The sequence below is a fragment of the Aaosphaeria arxii genome (assembly GCF_010015735.1).
Source record: "Aaosphaeria arxii CBS 175.79 unplaced genomic scaffold BU24scaffold_4, whole genome shotgun sequence".
NCBI lineage: Eukaryota > Fungi > Ascomycota > Dothideomycetes > Pleosporales > Aaosphaeria > Aaosphaeria arxii.
Genome location: NW_022983477.1, coordinates 1,210,123 through 1,225,035, shown reverse-complemented (window position 1 = coordinate 1,225,035; position 14,913 = coordinate 1,210,123). Strand labels below are relative to the sequence as shown.

Here is a 14,913-nt window from a genome sequence, read left to right as displayed (position 1 = left end):
GACTGTAGGTATTCGATTATACCTGCTGTGATTTTCATGTCTACGCGAGCAGTCAATGAGTAGCCCATGAGACGTCGTCGTGTGAATATATGTCCGATAAGGTGGGCCATTGATCCTGGGCCAGACCATACCGTTCCATTCGTACTCGTACATCAATTTAGTAAACAGCGGACAAGCTTTTGCGAGCGAACTTAGGGCGCATACGTTATTGTGGTATATCCGGAGCTTAGTGCCGGTGCAATAACTTGCGTTCATAGGTCACAACGGAGATTCTCGGGACTATGCGGCAAATGGAAACGGTATCCTCGTTCACGCACCCCATCAACGACGATGATTCATTTCAAGGTGTACCCGGGCGCAAGGAAGGGTGAATACACCCAGCGGCTGCAAGTATCAAGAAATGACCCTGATTGCCATGTTTACTCCCTGGACATGCTTGCATGCCTTTACAAAGTAATTCTACTATGACTTCCCAGCATTAGAATGATTCCATTTGTGGATATCAATAGATTCATACATAGAAGTTACTTTAGGTACGGCCTATTGAGTAATTGAATAGGAGTCAGTACAAATCACTAGTACGAGTATCTTAAGGCGAAGCTCTGCCGGCGTCTTGCCCCATCGGCCTTGTTTTGAACAAGGTTCAGTAGCTAGGCTTACTTCTTTTAGTGAACGAATGCTGTCGATCTTGCTAAACGGCTGCTACGTCTGGGGAACTTGGTGGATGGACCAATAATGAACGCGATAGCAACTGTAGCATACGCCTATTATACCTCTTTTTCGCGTGTAAATCAACAATCTCGTGGCTCCTGAATCAGAGCATGGCCGAATGAGCGCCACATCATAGGGCCAGACGACGAAGGGCATTTTGCCCCGCAAAGTCACTATCGTTCGATGCGGTAGTTAACGATGATGACGAATGTTTTCGCGCGGGGAAAGTACAGCTAGCTCATGGAAGTATTCAATAGTTCCGAGGAATTGACTCTTCTGAGGGAGCTCAATGGGTTCGACTTGATACATAGCCACCTGGAAGCCCACTTGACATCTCTGGCATCAGGTTCGACCTCTTCCACTTCCCAAACTTGTTGTGTCGTTGGATGAAACATGTCACCATCAAATAAAAGCCAGTTCAATGGCTACAATTTTCTAGTCTGCTACTTAGTGTCATTGGGGCAGGTTGCCTTTGGATACCCTGCATCCATTATTGGTACAACACTGGGCGAACCGCCCTTCCTAATTTATATGAAGCTTCTTGGTAAAGATGGAAAGCCAACAGCGGATTCGGAAGCACTCATCGGAACGATCAACGGCTTGTTTCAAGTACACCATTCCTACTATCTGACGAGAAGTCTTCAAGCTGACATAGGCAGGCTGGCGCCGTCCTCGGTATCTTAAGCACCAGTTATATCATGGACCGTTGGGGTCGTAAAGCCGGCGTATTGTATTGCTCATTTTTCTCACTGCTTGGTGGAGCACTACTCTGTGGATCTCGCAATATTGGCATGTTCATCGCTGCGCGGTTCATTGCTGGGTGGGGTAGCTGGGGGTTTCTAGCCGTGAGTACGTAACTCTGATTTTTCAAGTATTTTGATCCTTGTTCCCCTGGAGCTTACAATATCCAGCACCAACATACTCTGCCGAGCTCGCGCCACCTGGCCTACGAGGCTTTTTCGTAGGCATGAATGGTGTGAACATTGCCCTCGGGTATGCGCTAGCTTCTTATATGGGCATGGCATTCTTCTTTGCCGATAATGAAGCTGCAAAATGGAGGGGACCGCTTGGACTTGCCCTCGTTTGGCCTATAATGATGATTGGCATAATGTTAATTGTCCCAGAATCTCCGCGTTTCTTGCTGATGCAAGGTAAAGTTGAAGAGGCCCGGGAAATAGTTTACAGATTGCACAAGATCAAAGGTGATCCAGACATGGAATTTGCCCGAGGTGAATTCTATCAGATGCAGAAGCAAACCGAACGAGATCGAACATTAGATCCGGGATGGGTGGCTATGTTTACCAAGAAAGGCTACAGGCGTCGAACAGCTCTCGCCATGGGGTTCGCATTTGTAGGACAGTCGACAGGTGTACTTGTCGTGAACAATTATGGACCTACACTATACGCAACACTTGGTTATGATACGTAAGTTTGAAAGTAGCCTGCTCGTAATGTTTACGTTGCTGATATTCGTTATAGCAAACAACAACTCGAATTCCAATGCGGATGGATCACTGTCGGTATTATTTTCAATGCTGTTGGAGCCGTATTTATGGACAAAGTCGGACGAAAGCCCCTCATGTTATTTGGTGTTGCGGGATGCGGGATCTGCCTGGCCATTGAAGCAGCTATCGTAGCCACGTATGCAGCAGAAGGCACCAACAAAGCTGCTCTAGCAGCCGGAGTAGGTAAGTAGAGATCTTGCTCAGCGGTTTCGCGACGAGCTTTTACTAACACATCAAAAAGCTATGTTTTACCTCTTCCTCGCTGTCTACAGCATGGGTGTCGACGTTGCTGGTGTCGTTTTCTACTCCGAGTTGTTCCCTAACCATATTCGAGCCAAGGGTGTCTGCTTATCCATGGCTACTGTTGCCTTGACAGACTTGGTATATCTCCAGGCGACAACAACCGCATTTGCCAATATCGGTTGGAGGTTTTATCTTGTCTTCATCATCATTTGTGCCCTTGGCACAGCCCTCTTTGCTTTCCTGTTACCAGAAACCAAGGGCATTCCTCTTGAAGAAATGGCTAGAATTTTTGGCGATACAGAAGATATTGTAGTCTTCTCCGAAAATGTTCATGTCGATCACAACACTCATGAGCTGGTTGTGGGTAAAGATGGACTGGAACATATTGCAACGCACCAGGGTATGACGCCGGAGATTGAAAAAGCAATCAAGGAACACAAGGAGAAAGTAGCAGATGTGTAGTTCTTCGTGTGGATTTCGACAGGTCTTTCTTAATTGGACTCAACTGGTCTGGAAAATTAAAGAGCTTATGTCACACGACTTAATTTAAACAGGATAGCATACATGTTGAAAAGGGTATCTGGTTATTGCTGTGCCTAAATTTTTCTAGCATTTCATGCCGTGACTAGTGGTGTTTGTCGTCTTTCTTGGGAGAATGATTGCGCTGCCGTGAGCGCCTATGTTCGTCCTCTGTTGAACTATGCCGCCGGCGACGTCTATCAGGAGAATCGCGTTCTTTTCCATTGTGACGGTCTTTCGAAGAACCTCGATATCTGGCCGTATGCCTCCTGTCCCCATCCTCGCCATCAGAATCTCGATTTCGTCGGCGCTCTTTGTCTTCTGGTGTTCTCCGTCCCTCTGATCGATGGTGGTGTCTACGTTCACGATCGCGATCCTCAGCATGATCATTGCGATCTTTGAGCTTTCTCCGTTCTCTATCCCTGTCTCTGTCTCTTGAATCGTCCCTTCGATCCCGTCGAGATCGATGCTTCTCCTTCTTCTCCTTCCTCCTTGCTTTCTCATACTTTCTTACAGCGACATCCACATCTTCCTGTTTTTTCTTGACCATGGAAGCCTTCATAGGATCGTCATCATCCAAGTCTTTTATGAGTTTTGCCAGCGCGATCTCTTCCGGAAGGAGGGGACGCTCGTCCTCGCTTTCACTCTCGCTTTCGCTTTCGCTACGAGCTCGCCGTCTAGTCCGGACCTTATCATCTTCTTCGATAGGTGGCTCTCCCATTGTGTTGTCTCTCATATCCTCATCGTCCCTTGGTTTATAACGTGTATGGTCGACTCGCAGCACCCGCCCCATTATCGTAGCTCCGCCTAAGTTGTCCACAGCTAGGTCTGTACTTCGTTGATCCTCATATTTGAGCCAGCAGAAGCCGCGAGACTTTCCGGTTTCCTTGTCACGCGCCAGTTTGATCCAAACCGGCTCGCCAAATTGTGAGAAGAGTGTAATGATGTCGCCCTCGGAGAGCTCAAACGGCAGGCCACCAATGTTGATGAAGGCCGTGTCGCGATAGTCGGTATGCCACGAGCCTTCAGGAGTGATACCCTCTTCAAGCTCGCGCTGATTGAGCTTTTGGATTGCCCGTATATTGTTCATATTGGAGATTGAGGGTTGACTGGGCGCATTCACGATCGTGGAGCGTGACGTCGTAGAGATTCGCTGCGGAGGTTTGGCGGTCGTCGAAAAGTTGTATGGACCGTGCGCATGATCCCTGCATTAAACTAACAGCAACACCAGAAGCTCCTGGATATCACAAGATGCTCAACCCTTCCACACCCCGCCGCCCTTTATTCTAATTTCTAGGCAGTTTCGCTTCATCTATAACATTCAGCATACTCGATTTGCACAAGGCGATTACGACGATACCCATAACGGCAGAGGACGACGCTTGATACACCCACCATGGCAGACGCGTCGCGACAGACTTCCAACTTTCCTGGGAGGACAGTCGCTGGTTTGGAGAGACCAGGAAGTAGCGACCAGGACAAAGAAGAAATATGGAAGCCTATGTTGGACAACATATCTAGTGGAAAACGATTGCCCGAGAAGAGTCTCCTTGTTCTGGGTAAGTAGCCTACAATGTCATATTGGCAAACCGACAATCCTATTAATCAATGTTTACATTAGGTGGTACACCGGAAACGCAAAGAGAATTCCTTGAATCTGTGGCTACAGACAATTCAAACCGGAGACCGCAAGATAGGGGAAGGAAACCGCCAATTGCCAACCAATTTGCGCTCGGCTACACATATCAGGATGTCTTGGATACTGATCACGAAGGTAGCTGAGTTGATCTTAATTTTACAACAGGAAAATACTGACTGTGAACAGATACTCTCGCTCGCCTCTCCCTATATCTCCTGGCCAACCCATCCCCCTCATTTACCCCTCTTATAAAACCTTACCTGAACCCACGAACACTCCCGCACATGCTAGTAGTGATATTGCTTGATTGGAACCACCCATGGCTATGGATACGGCAATTGCGCGATTGGATTCGAGTGTTGAGATCACTCATCTTATCACTTGATGATGCTTCGAAGGAAGTCTTGGAGGAAAACATCTCTCGACTCCAAGAGAAAGGAATGGGAATACCAGAAGGCTCCAGTAGCAGCGCAACCGAAAACTTGAAGGTGCCGCTCGGACCTGGAGAATGGGACGAGCCGCTGGGAATACCTTTGTGCGTTGTATGCCAGAATGCTGACAAGATCGAGGCTCTGGAACGAGAAAAGGGCTGGAAGGAAGAACAGTTCGATTTCATACTGCAATATTTGCGCACAGTATTGTTGAAACATGGTGCGAGTCTGGTGTACACCATGCCAACCGCTCCTGGGTCGCTGCAATTGCTTCTTCATTCCACCCTGGGGATCAAATCGATGCTCAAAAAGCAGGACCTGAAACACAATGTGATTGACCGAGACAGAGTACTAGTGCCACCGAATTGGGACTCTTGGGGCAAGATCCGCATCTTGAGGGAAGGGTTCGATGTCGAAGGTGTGAGCGAGAAGTGGTCCGTGGATATCGATATACCCCAGCATATGCGAGCTATTAAAACCGATGATACTACTGCCGGAGCAGAGGAAGCCACTGAAAATGGGCATCCGCAGGAAGAGGAGGAGGAGAGATCCTCAGCTACCTCTATCTACGAAGATACCATTCGCAATCCCGAGCAAGACTACTTGCTGGCCTCGCTGAACTCTAAACAAGCAAATGGAATCGAGGTCACAAGTGAAGATACACAGGCGTTTTTGGCTGGCCAAGTCCTGAAGTTGGAAATTTTACGTCGCGAAGATGAACAAGATCAGCAGATCAAACAAGCACGGAAGAAGGATGAAGCCGCCTACAGAACTTGGACCGATGAGGCCAGTGGGGTCGTTGAAGAGCACATAGGGCCGGTGCAATTCAATATGGGCGGTATCCAAGTCAATGCTGACGAAATGGTGAAGAGATTACAGGTATGTTTCCCCTTTCCGACGAAGCGTTCTGTGAATATGATAGCATGAGTCGCGTAATTAGAGGAATGGTTGCTAACGTTGTAACAGGACCGCGAAGCAAACCGAGCAGCTTCGCCGGAAACTCCTTTGACCCCACCAGTAAACGCCCAAGATACTAAACTCCCGGACAATGATAAACTCGCTTCTTTCTTCGCCGGCTTGGCTAATAGAAGCACTGGCAGTCCACGCGGTGCTTAACCTACATCGCCTCCATTATCATTCATACGTACGGCAACGCTCTCTCTCCATTTACGAGCCATAGGGTACAGGCAAGAGCCATGCATTGCATGTGGCACAGTTTCTTGTCGTCGTCGTCTACTCTCTTACGGATTGTATGGTTTTATACCCATTTCTGCATAGTCTGCCTTGCAAGCCAAGCGACCATAATTCTGAAATAGATGTCATCATCTTGCTGAATGCCACCCCTGTCTCCTGTGAACATGACCGTATGCACTTTGAACCTGGACTAAAGAATATCTTGGATCAAAATATGCGACACCGCTGTTCTAATCTCAGACATATGCACAACCTTGATCTGTAGTTGTCATGCATTCATCTGTCTAGAAGAGTAGAAATGTGAACTCTTGAGCCCAATCGCTATGATCATGCAATCAATAGACAGCTCAGCCAGATTCAACAACCCAGGCTGTGATTTCATGTCACAGATTAGACCCGGCGTATCATTAAATGATCAATATCCGCTTCTTTAGCTCAGTGCGGGGTTTTGCGGAGACACATCAGCCCCAATGGTCAACCATAGGAAGTCCCCAAGCTAGATGGATCTTTGCAGGAAGCGGGCGTTGACGGTCGTAAGAATATTCAAGCGCGTACGAGAACTGCGGGCTTTGAATTCATTGAGTTCAGAGTAGCATTCGGACCTACTTGGTGACACGAAAGGGGCTTTGGCTGGCCACCCATATTCACCCGTAGTCAGGGGAGTAGCAGAGGCGTTCCGGAAGCTATCAACGGGCCATGGTGATTACGACGTTTGTCGCTAGATAAATTCCCGTAAGTGCTACGGACGCTCGCTCTGCCATTCATTGCTGGGAGTTTTACAGCCCATGGAATGCATTGTCAGTTGTATTGGATGTATGTAAAGCATTGCAGTAACACGCTGGACTTCTACGCCGATTGATGAATTTGAATCAGATGTTGCGAATTTGCACATCACTTGACGGCAGGCTCTTTGCGCCTGTGATACTAGAGAACAGCCTGTAGTTCTTCATGAACTTTTTTCGTAGTGTACTTAGTAGATGTATTCTCAGAGCACCCAGTTGATCTGTCATCAATGGAAATAACAGAGCCTCTACCCCGACTTTTAGCATTAGATTCATACAAATGCTTCAATTTCAGAAGTGGCTGCGGGGAGGGAATACGGAGATCCGAAAACAGAGCCAACGCTAGAGAAGCACGAGAGCGCGTCGGACCGAATTCCAACCATGACTACGAATAGGACCTTCCCAAAGAGTTGCTGATGAACTTACGCCCACTGCTCGTTCACTACTTTGAGACAGTTGATTCCTGAGCCAATCGTTGGATAGAAGTCGACAGCGATTCGCTAGCACAGCAGGTACGGGGGATTGGCGTACCAAGATCTTCTCGGCGAAGCTTGTCTCGTATCGAGTGGACAAGGCTGCAGCTGGATTATTGTAGGGCTGTTCCAGGATTTGGGTTATGTGATTGTCATGCTTGACTTGCTCGTCCGCATGTCACCAAAGCATAGGGAACAGGTAGCTACCAATGTACCGGGCATCGAAATACGAATGTAGAGGTGTCGATGGGATTTTTGTAAAGTGGAAGAATGATGTCAGTCACGTTTCGGGTCGACTTCGGACATGAACTGAGTTATACCCCGAGGAAGGTTGAACGACCGGAGTACATACGTCGATCAAAGCCTTTGAGCCATTTTGTTTTGAATGCTCTGCTCGCTTGATATTAGGATGAGGAAATATCGTTTTACCAATTGCCCACTGAGAGTACATAGCACTCGGTTGGTCGCCGAATTGATAGAATGTATGCGACTACTGACTTGATTATCTGTTTGAATATTTCTATAACATCATTATTTCATTGGCCCCAAATTATATGTTCTTTAAGATCAATTCCTGCAAAATAGTAGACGGAAATGGGTCCTTAAAGTATTTGAAATGAGGTCCAGTGCCAACGAATAGGCGCCTCAATGTGCATGGCTCAGCGTTACCTCGAATCAGGGACAAGTAGCCCGCCCTTTGCTTACATTTCAAGATTGAAAACTCTTCTAGGACAGTGGGTATCGAGTGAGTGCAGTATCCACCCCCACGCCATTCTCTGTTCTCTTGTGGTAAAATTTGTAGCTGGTCTCATGGTGGTAAGGAATGAAACTGGCCGTTATTTCCCCGATGTGGACTGACTACTGCATAGTACCTCAACGGCCGCGGTCAACTTCCGAGGTCACAAATCCTTTCGAGTACCCAAGCATTCAGCCACCCGCCTTGTCATTTCTTGAATTTATCCATGTCAATTTGCAGGCCATGCATACATGCATGTATTTCTCAGCTTGCTGTCCAATATTGTGAAGCAAAACAGAGTTGAGGCGACTTGTATACCTATAGAGTCAACGTAATGTAACTCACAAATCCAACCTGGCTCCACTTCAGAAGGTGCTTGCAGCACCGTATCCTTCAACTCTGAGCCGCGAAATCAGGCACACCAAAAGCTTGGTGGGGACTCTGCATGCTTGGACGAGTCGTGCCTCCGATCTTACCGGCGCTATCATGGCGTATTTTCTAGAAAGAGTGCTCCGAGCCTACAGAGCCGCAACACCTTGGTCTGTGCTTCAATATCCAACCAGTAGACACTCTGGTCGACCATCACCACTGCGGGTGAATTCGGAACGATGATTGAACATCATGTTTCTCTTGCAGAAAGAAGGACAAATCCAGTTTCCAGGATTGGATTACGACACATGGAATGCACCCCATTAACTCCACAAAGCTGAGGCCTCGTAGAAGTTGCCTCCTCCGGGGCTCCGTCTTGGGGTCTTGGGGACTCCATCATGGGGACAGTAACGAGGAGTTAGCTTCAACAGACGGACCGAAATCTTAGGCGTCCAGACGCCGATATAGCGGAGAAGAGCACTTGATAAGAGTTCACACTGCCGCACTTCTATTTTCGCTCCTTACTCTTTCATTTCTTTCATCGTCCTTGAGGAGTCCTCTAATCCCTCTCGTTGCAACCCTTTATCCCTAGTTGAACACGAGAAGACGATCGGTATGGGTCTCAGAGGAAGATCCCTCCGGCTGGCACAGCTTTTGCTGATTGTCATGCCTGCCTTCGTTCTGTTTGGATACAACCAGTCTGGCGTTGGTGGACTGTTGTCTTTGAAAGACTGGAATGCCCACTTTCCCGAGATCAACGTTGTCGATGCCGAAGGCGCTGACAGGCGCACCAAGTCTACCAAGCAAGGAGCTGTAGTCGCCACATTCACTCTTGGAGCTCTGGTCGGATCTCTTGGATGCACCTGGATTGGCGACCCCCTTGGACGACGTAAGGTCATTTGTCTGGCTGCAGTCCTCACGCTCATCGGAGAGATTCTCCAGTGCACCTCTTTCCAGCTCGCTCAATTCGTCGTTGGGAGATTCATCCTCGGCCTTGGAATCGGAGCGCTCAGCGCGACCGTCCCAGTGTGGCAGTCAGAATGTTCGTCTGCAGGCAACCGTGGACAGCACGTCGTTTTGGATGGATGTTTCACCAGTCTTGGTTATGCTCTCGAGGCGTGGATTAACCTTGGATTCTTTGAAATCAAGAGCATCCTTCCTCTCCAATGGCGCGTCCCTCTGGCAATTCCTTGCCTAATCTCCATGGTGGTTATCGCTGCAGTTTGGACCATCCCCGAATCCCCAAGATGGCTAGTGAACAAGGGCCGTGTCGAAGAGGCTCGAGCTAGCTTGTCAGCATTCAAAGATCGACCTTTGGATGATCCAGAAATCTCTGCCGAGTTGAGCGGTATCGAGCTTGCTCTGGAGGAGACTGGAAGGAGCGCCGCCAAATTGTCAGACATCTTCACCATGGGCAAAGACAAACTTTTCTACCGGTTCTCCTTGTGCATCTTCCTGCAGTTTTTGCAGCAGATGTGTGGAAGCAACTTGATTTCTACCTATTCCACAGTAAGTTGACCCATTATAAAGTGCGAACGGACTTCTACTAACAATGCAATCAGATCATCTTCCAACAAGGACTTCAAATGAACGCCGAGATGTCGCGCATTCTAAGCGGCGGTGCTCTGACTTGGAAGTTCCTGTCCGCATTCGTGGCTTTTTTCACAATCGACAGATTTGGTCGCCGCAAGTTGTTCATTTTTAGCGGTTTCGGAATGGCTGGATGCATGTTGGCACTTGCCGTTGCGTCAAGCTACCCCAAGTCCAACCACGCCGCCCAGATTGCTTCTGCTTTCTTCGTGTTCTTGTTCAATTTCTTCGTCCCTATTGGATTTCTCGGAGCCAACTTCCTCTACTGCACTGAGGTCGCCCCTATCCGACTACGCGTGCCTATGGCAGGTATCTCGACTGCAAATCACTGGCTCTGGAACTTTGTTGTTAACATGGCCACTCCTGTAAGTCGCCCTTTCTATGTTGAGAACTTTTACGGAATCTAGACTAATATTGTCTCGTCAGGTTGCCATTGATACTATCGGATGGAAGTACTACCTCGTGTTCCTCATTTTGTCAGCAACCATCATTCCGGTCGTCTACCTATTCTTCCCCGAAACCATGGGTCGTAGCCTAGAGGAGCTCGAGATGATGTTTACGGAGGGCGAAACTATCTTCGACGTTGTCAGAGAATCAAAGAAGCCGCTCACGGGATCCCTCTTCACCGAACACATGATGGAAAAAGGGTCGAAATTGGAGAAGGACGAGTTCAACGACGATATCTAATGGCTTTATGTGAACGAAATTTTCTTTGGCAATCGTTTCTGTGGGTGACGAGAATTCGGTAACCACATTTTAGAATCTATAGAACGACTAAAGTTACGACGTTTTTATCGGAACATACTCATGCTTTCACTGTGTGACGAATGAAGATGAAAATGTGATGGGATGGTTGGTGGAAAATACAATGTGGCCACTAACTAGTAATGGTGCAAGTGGGTCTTGAATCGATCCCACGAATCGACAACGACACCGAGTTACATGCAATTTGTATAAAAGACCATGTGCTTCATCTATATCCATGCATAGGTATTAGTCCTCCCAATCGAATAGTCGATTAAGTTACAGACGGTGAATCGAAAATCGAAAAGGACGTATTCGTGATGGCAACCGAACGCGCGACCTTCACCAACCCAATCATTCGCGGGTTCAACCCGGATCCAACCGTCTGCGTAGTCCCCGCTACACCCACTACCCCAAGAAGATATTTCATCAGTACATCAACATTTGAATACTTCCCCGGTTGCGCCATATACGTCTCCGAGGACATTGTGAATTGGAAGCTAATTGGCCATGCACTGAATCGTAGGAGTCAAATCGACCTTCGCACTGTAGAGCCAGGTGCAGGATCTTGGGCGAGCACATTGCGCTACCGGCCCAATGAGAAGCGCTGGTATCTGATCAATGGACTCTTCCACAGATATCAACCGACTACCGACGAGCGTATATTCCCACGTGGATTCTACGTCTACACAGACGATATTTACGATGACAATGCTTGGAGCGATCCTGTCTACTTCGACAACCCAGGGTTCGATCAGGATGTCTTCTGGGATGATGACACCGGAAAGGTGTATCTGTCTACGACGGTCAGATTGGCTAACCGCACGCCTGGATTGAAGTTGAAGGATTTTGCAATCCATGCATCCGAAATTGACATCAAGACTGGCCGGACTCTGACTCCGCCTGTTGTGTTAAGGCAATCACCGTACGGTGTTGCGGAGGGAAGTCATATCATGCGGAAAGGTGATTATTATTACATGTTTGTAGCCGAAGGCGGGACGGAGGCCGGACATCAAGAATGGGTGTTTCGAAGCACTGAAGGCCCGCTGGGGCCATGGGAAAGCCAGGGCCAGCCATTGTGGTACAATGGTCCCGATGAAGAAGTTCAGCGAACGGGCCATGCGGATGTTTTTGAGGATGATCAGGGGAAATGGTGGGGTGTATTCTTGGGTGTTCGGCCCGCGATAGACGGTGGTAGATACATCGAACCCCAACTAGGTATGTCCAAAAAGGTAGAGATCAACTTAATGGGGGACTGACTTGTTACAGGACGGGAAACATTCTTGGTCAAAGTTGACTGGGTGGACGATTGGCCGGTTTTTAACGACGGCAAGAACATTACATTGGAGACCGAAGCGCACTACCCTTTAAACCAACTCGAGGGAACCGGCAGCAGTGAGAATCTACGTTGGAAAGCATCATACGGATTGGACAGCGCCCCTGAAGCATTGGAACTGGGGTGGTACCAAAAGAACACTCCAATCAAGAGCTGTTATTCCTTACACCGCAACCCGGATTACATCCGCCTCTACGGAAATTGCTACTCTCCTTCAAGTCCAGAATGTCCAGCCATGCTTCTCCGGAAGCAGAAAACATATAATGAGACGTTCCACACGAAGCTACGGTTCAACCCGTCGCGGGCTGGATACGAAGCTGGAGTTACCGTGTGGTGGAGCATGTACTCACATGCAAGCATTGGTATCACTGCAGCAATCTCAGCTGATACTTCTCCCTCATCGAAACAGATTGTTTGTCGTTTGCCTACTGGGAAAGCGGGGAATTTGAAAGAGATTGTATTGCTACATGATAGCGATGAGACCTCGGCGTTAGGTAACGCAGATGAAGTGACTATTACTGCGAAAGCCAGTCCCACGAAGTACATACTTACCATCGCTTTCAACAATATCACGAAGGATATTGAATTCGATGCAGAGAAACTCACAGTAGCACCGCCAGTCGGGGGTGCATTCACAGGGACAATGTGGGGTATTTATTCGTTCGGCCAATGGGAGCCTGTGTTAGATCCAGCAGACTTCAGCGACATCTATGTAGAATGATGCATAAAGTGTAGCCATGATACCCTGGAAAAAGCTCCACCATAGAACAACCAAAAGGAACTTAACAATTATCAAAACACTAATGGAGCTGTCCAGTCGGACCAGCCTTGATGCTGAAATGGCACAACAAATCGTGAAGAGGATCAGTACATCTGCACTTATCTGGCTCGGAAGGCTCGTAAAGAGAACGAGGCACTCCAGGGAATATTGTATGAAACATTAACCATAAACCGAAAAGTCGTTGCATTGTGGGGTCGACTACTTGCATAGTCCACTGGAAAGGGTGATTCATAGCCTTTCCAAACGGTGACCGTGTAATCTGATCATCGACACTGTTGGGATGAGTGATCATTTGTACATTTCCCCAACGTCGCATTGCATCAATCACTCGCAAATTTGTTGGCATGCTTGGCTGTCAATGCTGATGCTCCCCCAATCCGGATGTACCGGTCGGAACGGACCAGCTGGTGTTTTGAATGTATGCTATTGTCTCCAGGGGTGCAAGGTGAATATTACCTCGTATGGTGTAGCAGGATAGAGGTGGCTAAACGCAACAATATGTATGAATGAGTTTGTGGTCTTCAATACTGTGTACTGTTGCATTTAACTCTTCATGTAATTAATGACGGCTTCAGATGATGTAGTCTATACCCGTGTATGTTACACACGCGGCCGTAGGCGCATCAGGTATTCTCTATGATTGTGTAAAGAGCTTGAAAGTTCATGTAGTCTGTAGTAGTTTATGGAATAATACGAGGTATTACGGGTAGTTGAAAGGTCACGTTTGAGACTATCCGTAGATTAATAGTTGGAATAAAGACGGTAGAAGGACTAACAATAGGAATTGGAGGAACATTGGATGTGGTAAACGATAGCTACAGACTTGTCGATCTTCGCGTCGTGCCTCGTGCTGACGATCGAGATCTGTGTCAAATCATCGAGCCCTTGAGGGCGGGACACCAAAGCAGAACACCAACTGCAGTGCGGAATCATCATTTAGCCATAATTAGTTTCTTTAAAGCATTTAAATAATCCATTATTGCCAGACCAGATGGTAACTCGTACGAGTGGGAGGAGAACGCAGAGCTCTAGCTCTAGACCAGTACTGAGTAGAGTCACCCAGCAGCTTGAGATCATAAAGAATGCGATATGACAAACTCACAACCTTCGTATATATGACGTGCTGCCAAGTCAAGTACTGAGGCGTTAAATGGTTTTAATGTGGAGGAGTTGTAAAATTTCATCACGTTTACGGTCACGATAGCGGCCTATAGGCAAAATTTCTTCTTTGGGAGCCCGAGGGATTGAGCCTCATTGACCAAAGAGAGGTCTCTTGCGCCAATTGGGGCCTTAAGCAGCGATGACAGCATGTATCGCTCGATGAACTGCAAGAACAAGATTCCATGGCGTCGCGTGCAGCGCGGGTGACGTCAGGAATCGGACTCCGTTTTGCACCAAATCGGCTATGCTGTCGAGCTAAGAAGCTTTGGGGCTGCCTTGGCAGATGGCGATCCGGACGCGGCGGCAAAAGCTTATGGAAAGGATGAGAGGCTTCACATTGCTTCATAATGGCAAGCATTATGTTGATGAGTTGATACCAATAATATTGATCGAAAAGTTACCATGGCTGGTTGAGAACTTGATATCTAAGTGTTTGTGCTCGATGCCTACAAGCCGCAACACCAACACCATATATCAGGATAGACAGAACAAAGAGGGGATGTACAAAATGCTGCACCTTATTCAACCAAACCAACATTGCTCTACCCACAAATCAACATGGTTAGCACCTACAACACTTCGTACAAATTCGACACCGCGGCTCCGCTACCGACGCGATCATCGTCAGCGGTACCCCATCAAGTAGTGTTAGAAGAAGTAACACAGTAGGGTAGTGTTTTCCCGACCCACTGTTCGCAA

General features: G+C 47.8%; 5 protein-coding genes across 5 annotated transcripts; 4 read left to right on the top strand and 1 right to left on the bottom strand.

The window, feature by feature from the left end:
• Window positions 1-1,367: 1,367 nt before the first annotated feature.
• Window positions 1,368-2,921, top strand: BU24DRAFT_390930 (MFS general substrate transporter; the record flags this gene model as incomplete). The annotated part of the gene is made up of 4 exons (XM_033525091.1): window positions 1,368-1,546; window positions 1,609-2,136; window positions 2,191-2,399; window positions 2,458-2,921. Exons 1-4 carry the CDS (start codon window positions 1,410-1,412, stop codon window positions 2,919-2,921), a joined length of 1,338 nt encoding a protein of 445 aa, XP_033383980.1. The 5' UTR covers window positions 1,368-1,409.
• Window positions 2,922-2,949: 28 nt separating this feature from the next.
• Window positions 2,950-4,116, bottom strand: BU24DRAFT_441241 (uncharacterized protein). Its single transcript, XM_033530428.1, has one exon. It carries the CDS (start codon window positions 4,066-4,068, stop codon window positions 3,085-3,087), a length of 984 nt encoding a protein of 327 aa, XP_033383979.1. The 5' UTR covers window positions 4,069-4,116; the 3' UTR covers window positions 2,950-3,084.
• A 121-nt stretch (window positions 4,117-4,237) lies between these two features.
• BU24DRAFT_421938 (uncharacterized protein) lies at window positions 4,238-6,382 on the top strand. Its single transcript, XM_033527850.1, has 4 exons — window positions 4,238-4,537; window positions 4,600-4,752; window positions 4,804-5,927; window positions 6,015-6,382. Exons 1-4 carry the CDS (start codon window positions 4,375-4,377, stop codon window positions 6,162-6,164), a joined length of 1,590 nt encoding a protein of 529 aa, XP_033383978.1. The 5' UTR covers window positions 4,238-4,374; the 3' UTR covers window positions 6,165-6,382.
• A 2,404-nt stretch (window positions 6,383-8,786) lies between these two features.
• Window positions 8,787-11,068, top strand: BU24DRAFT_182287 (general substrate transporter). Its single transcript, XM_033521634.1, has 3 exons — window positions 8,787-10,111; window positions 10,165-10,557; window positions 10,619-11,068. Exons 1-3 carry the CDS (start codon window positions 9,218-9,220, stop codon window positions 10,877-10,879), a joined length of 1,548 nt encoding a protein of 515 aa, XP_033383977.1. The 5' UTR covers window positions 8,787-9,217; the 3' UTR covers window positions 10,880-11,068.
• On the top strand, window positions 11,069-13,033 carry BU24DRAFT_182288 (glycoside hydrolase family 43 protein). The gene is made up of 2 exons (XM_033521635.1): window positions 11,069-12,154; window positions 12,206-13,033. Exons 1-2 carry the CDS (start codon window positions 11,257-11,259, stop codon window positions 12,991-12,993), a joined length of 1,686 nt encoding a protein of 561 aa, XP_033383976.1. The 5' UTR covers window positions 11,069-11,256; the 3' UTR covers window positions 12,994-13,033.
• The last annotated feature ends 1,880 nt before the right edge of the window (window positions 13,034-14,913 follow it).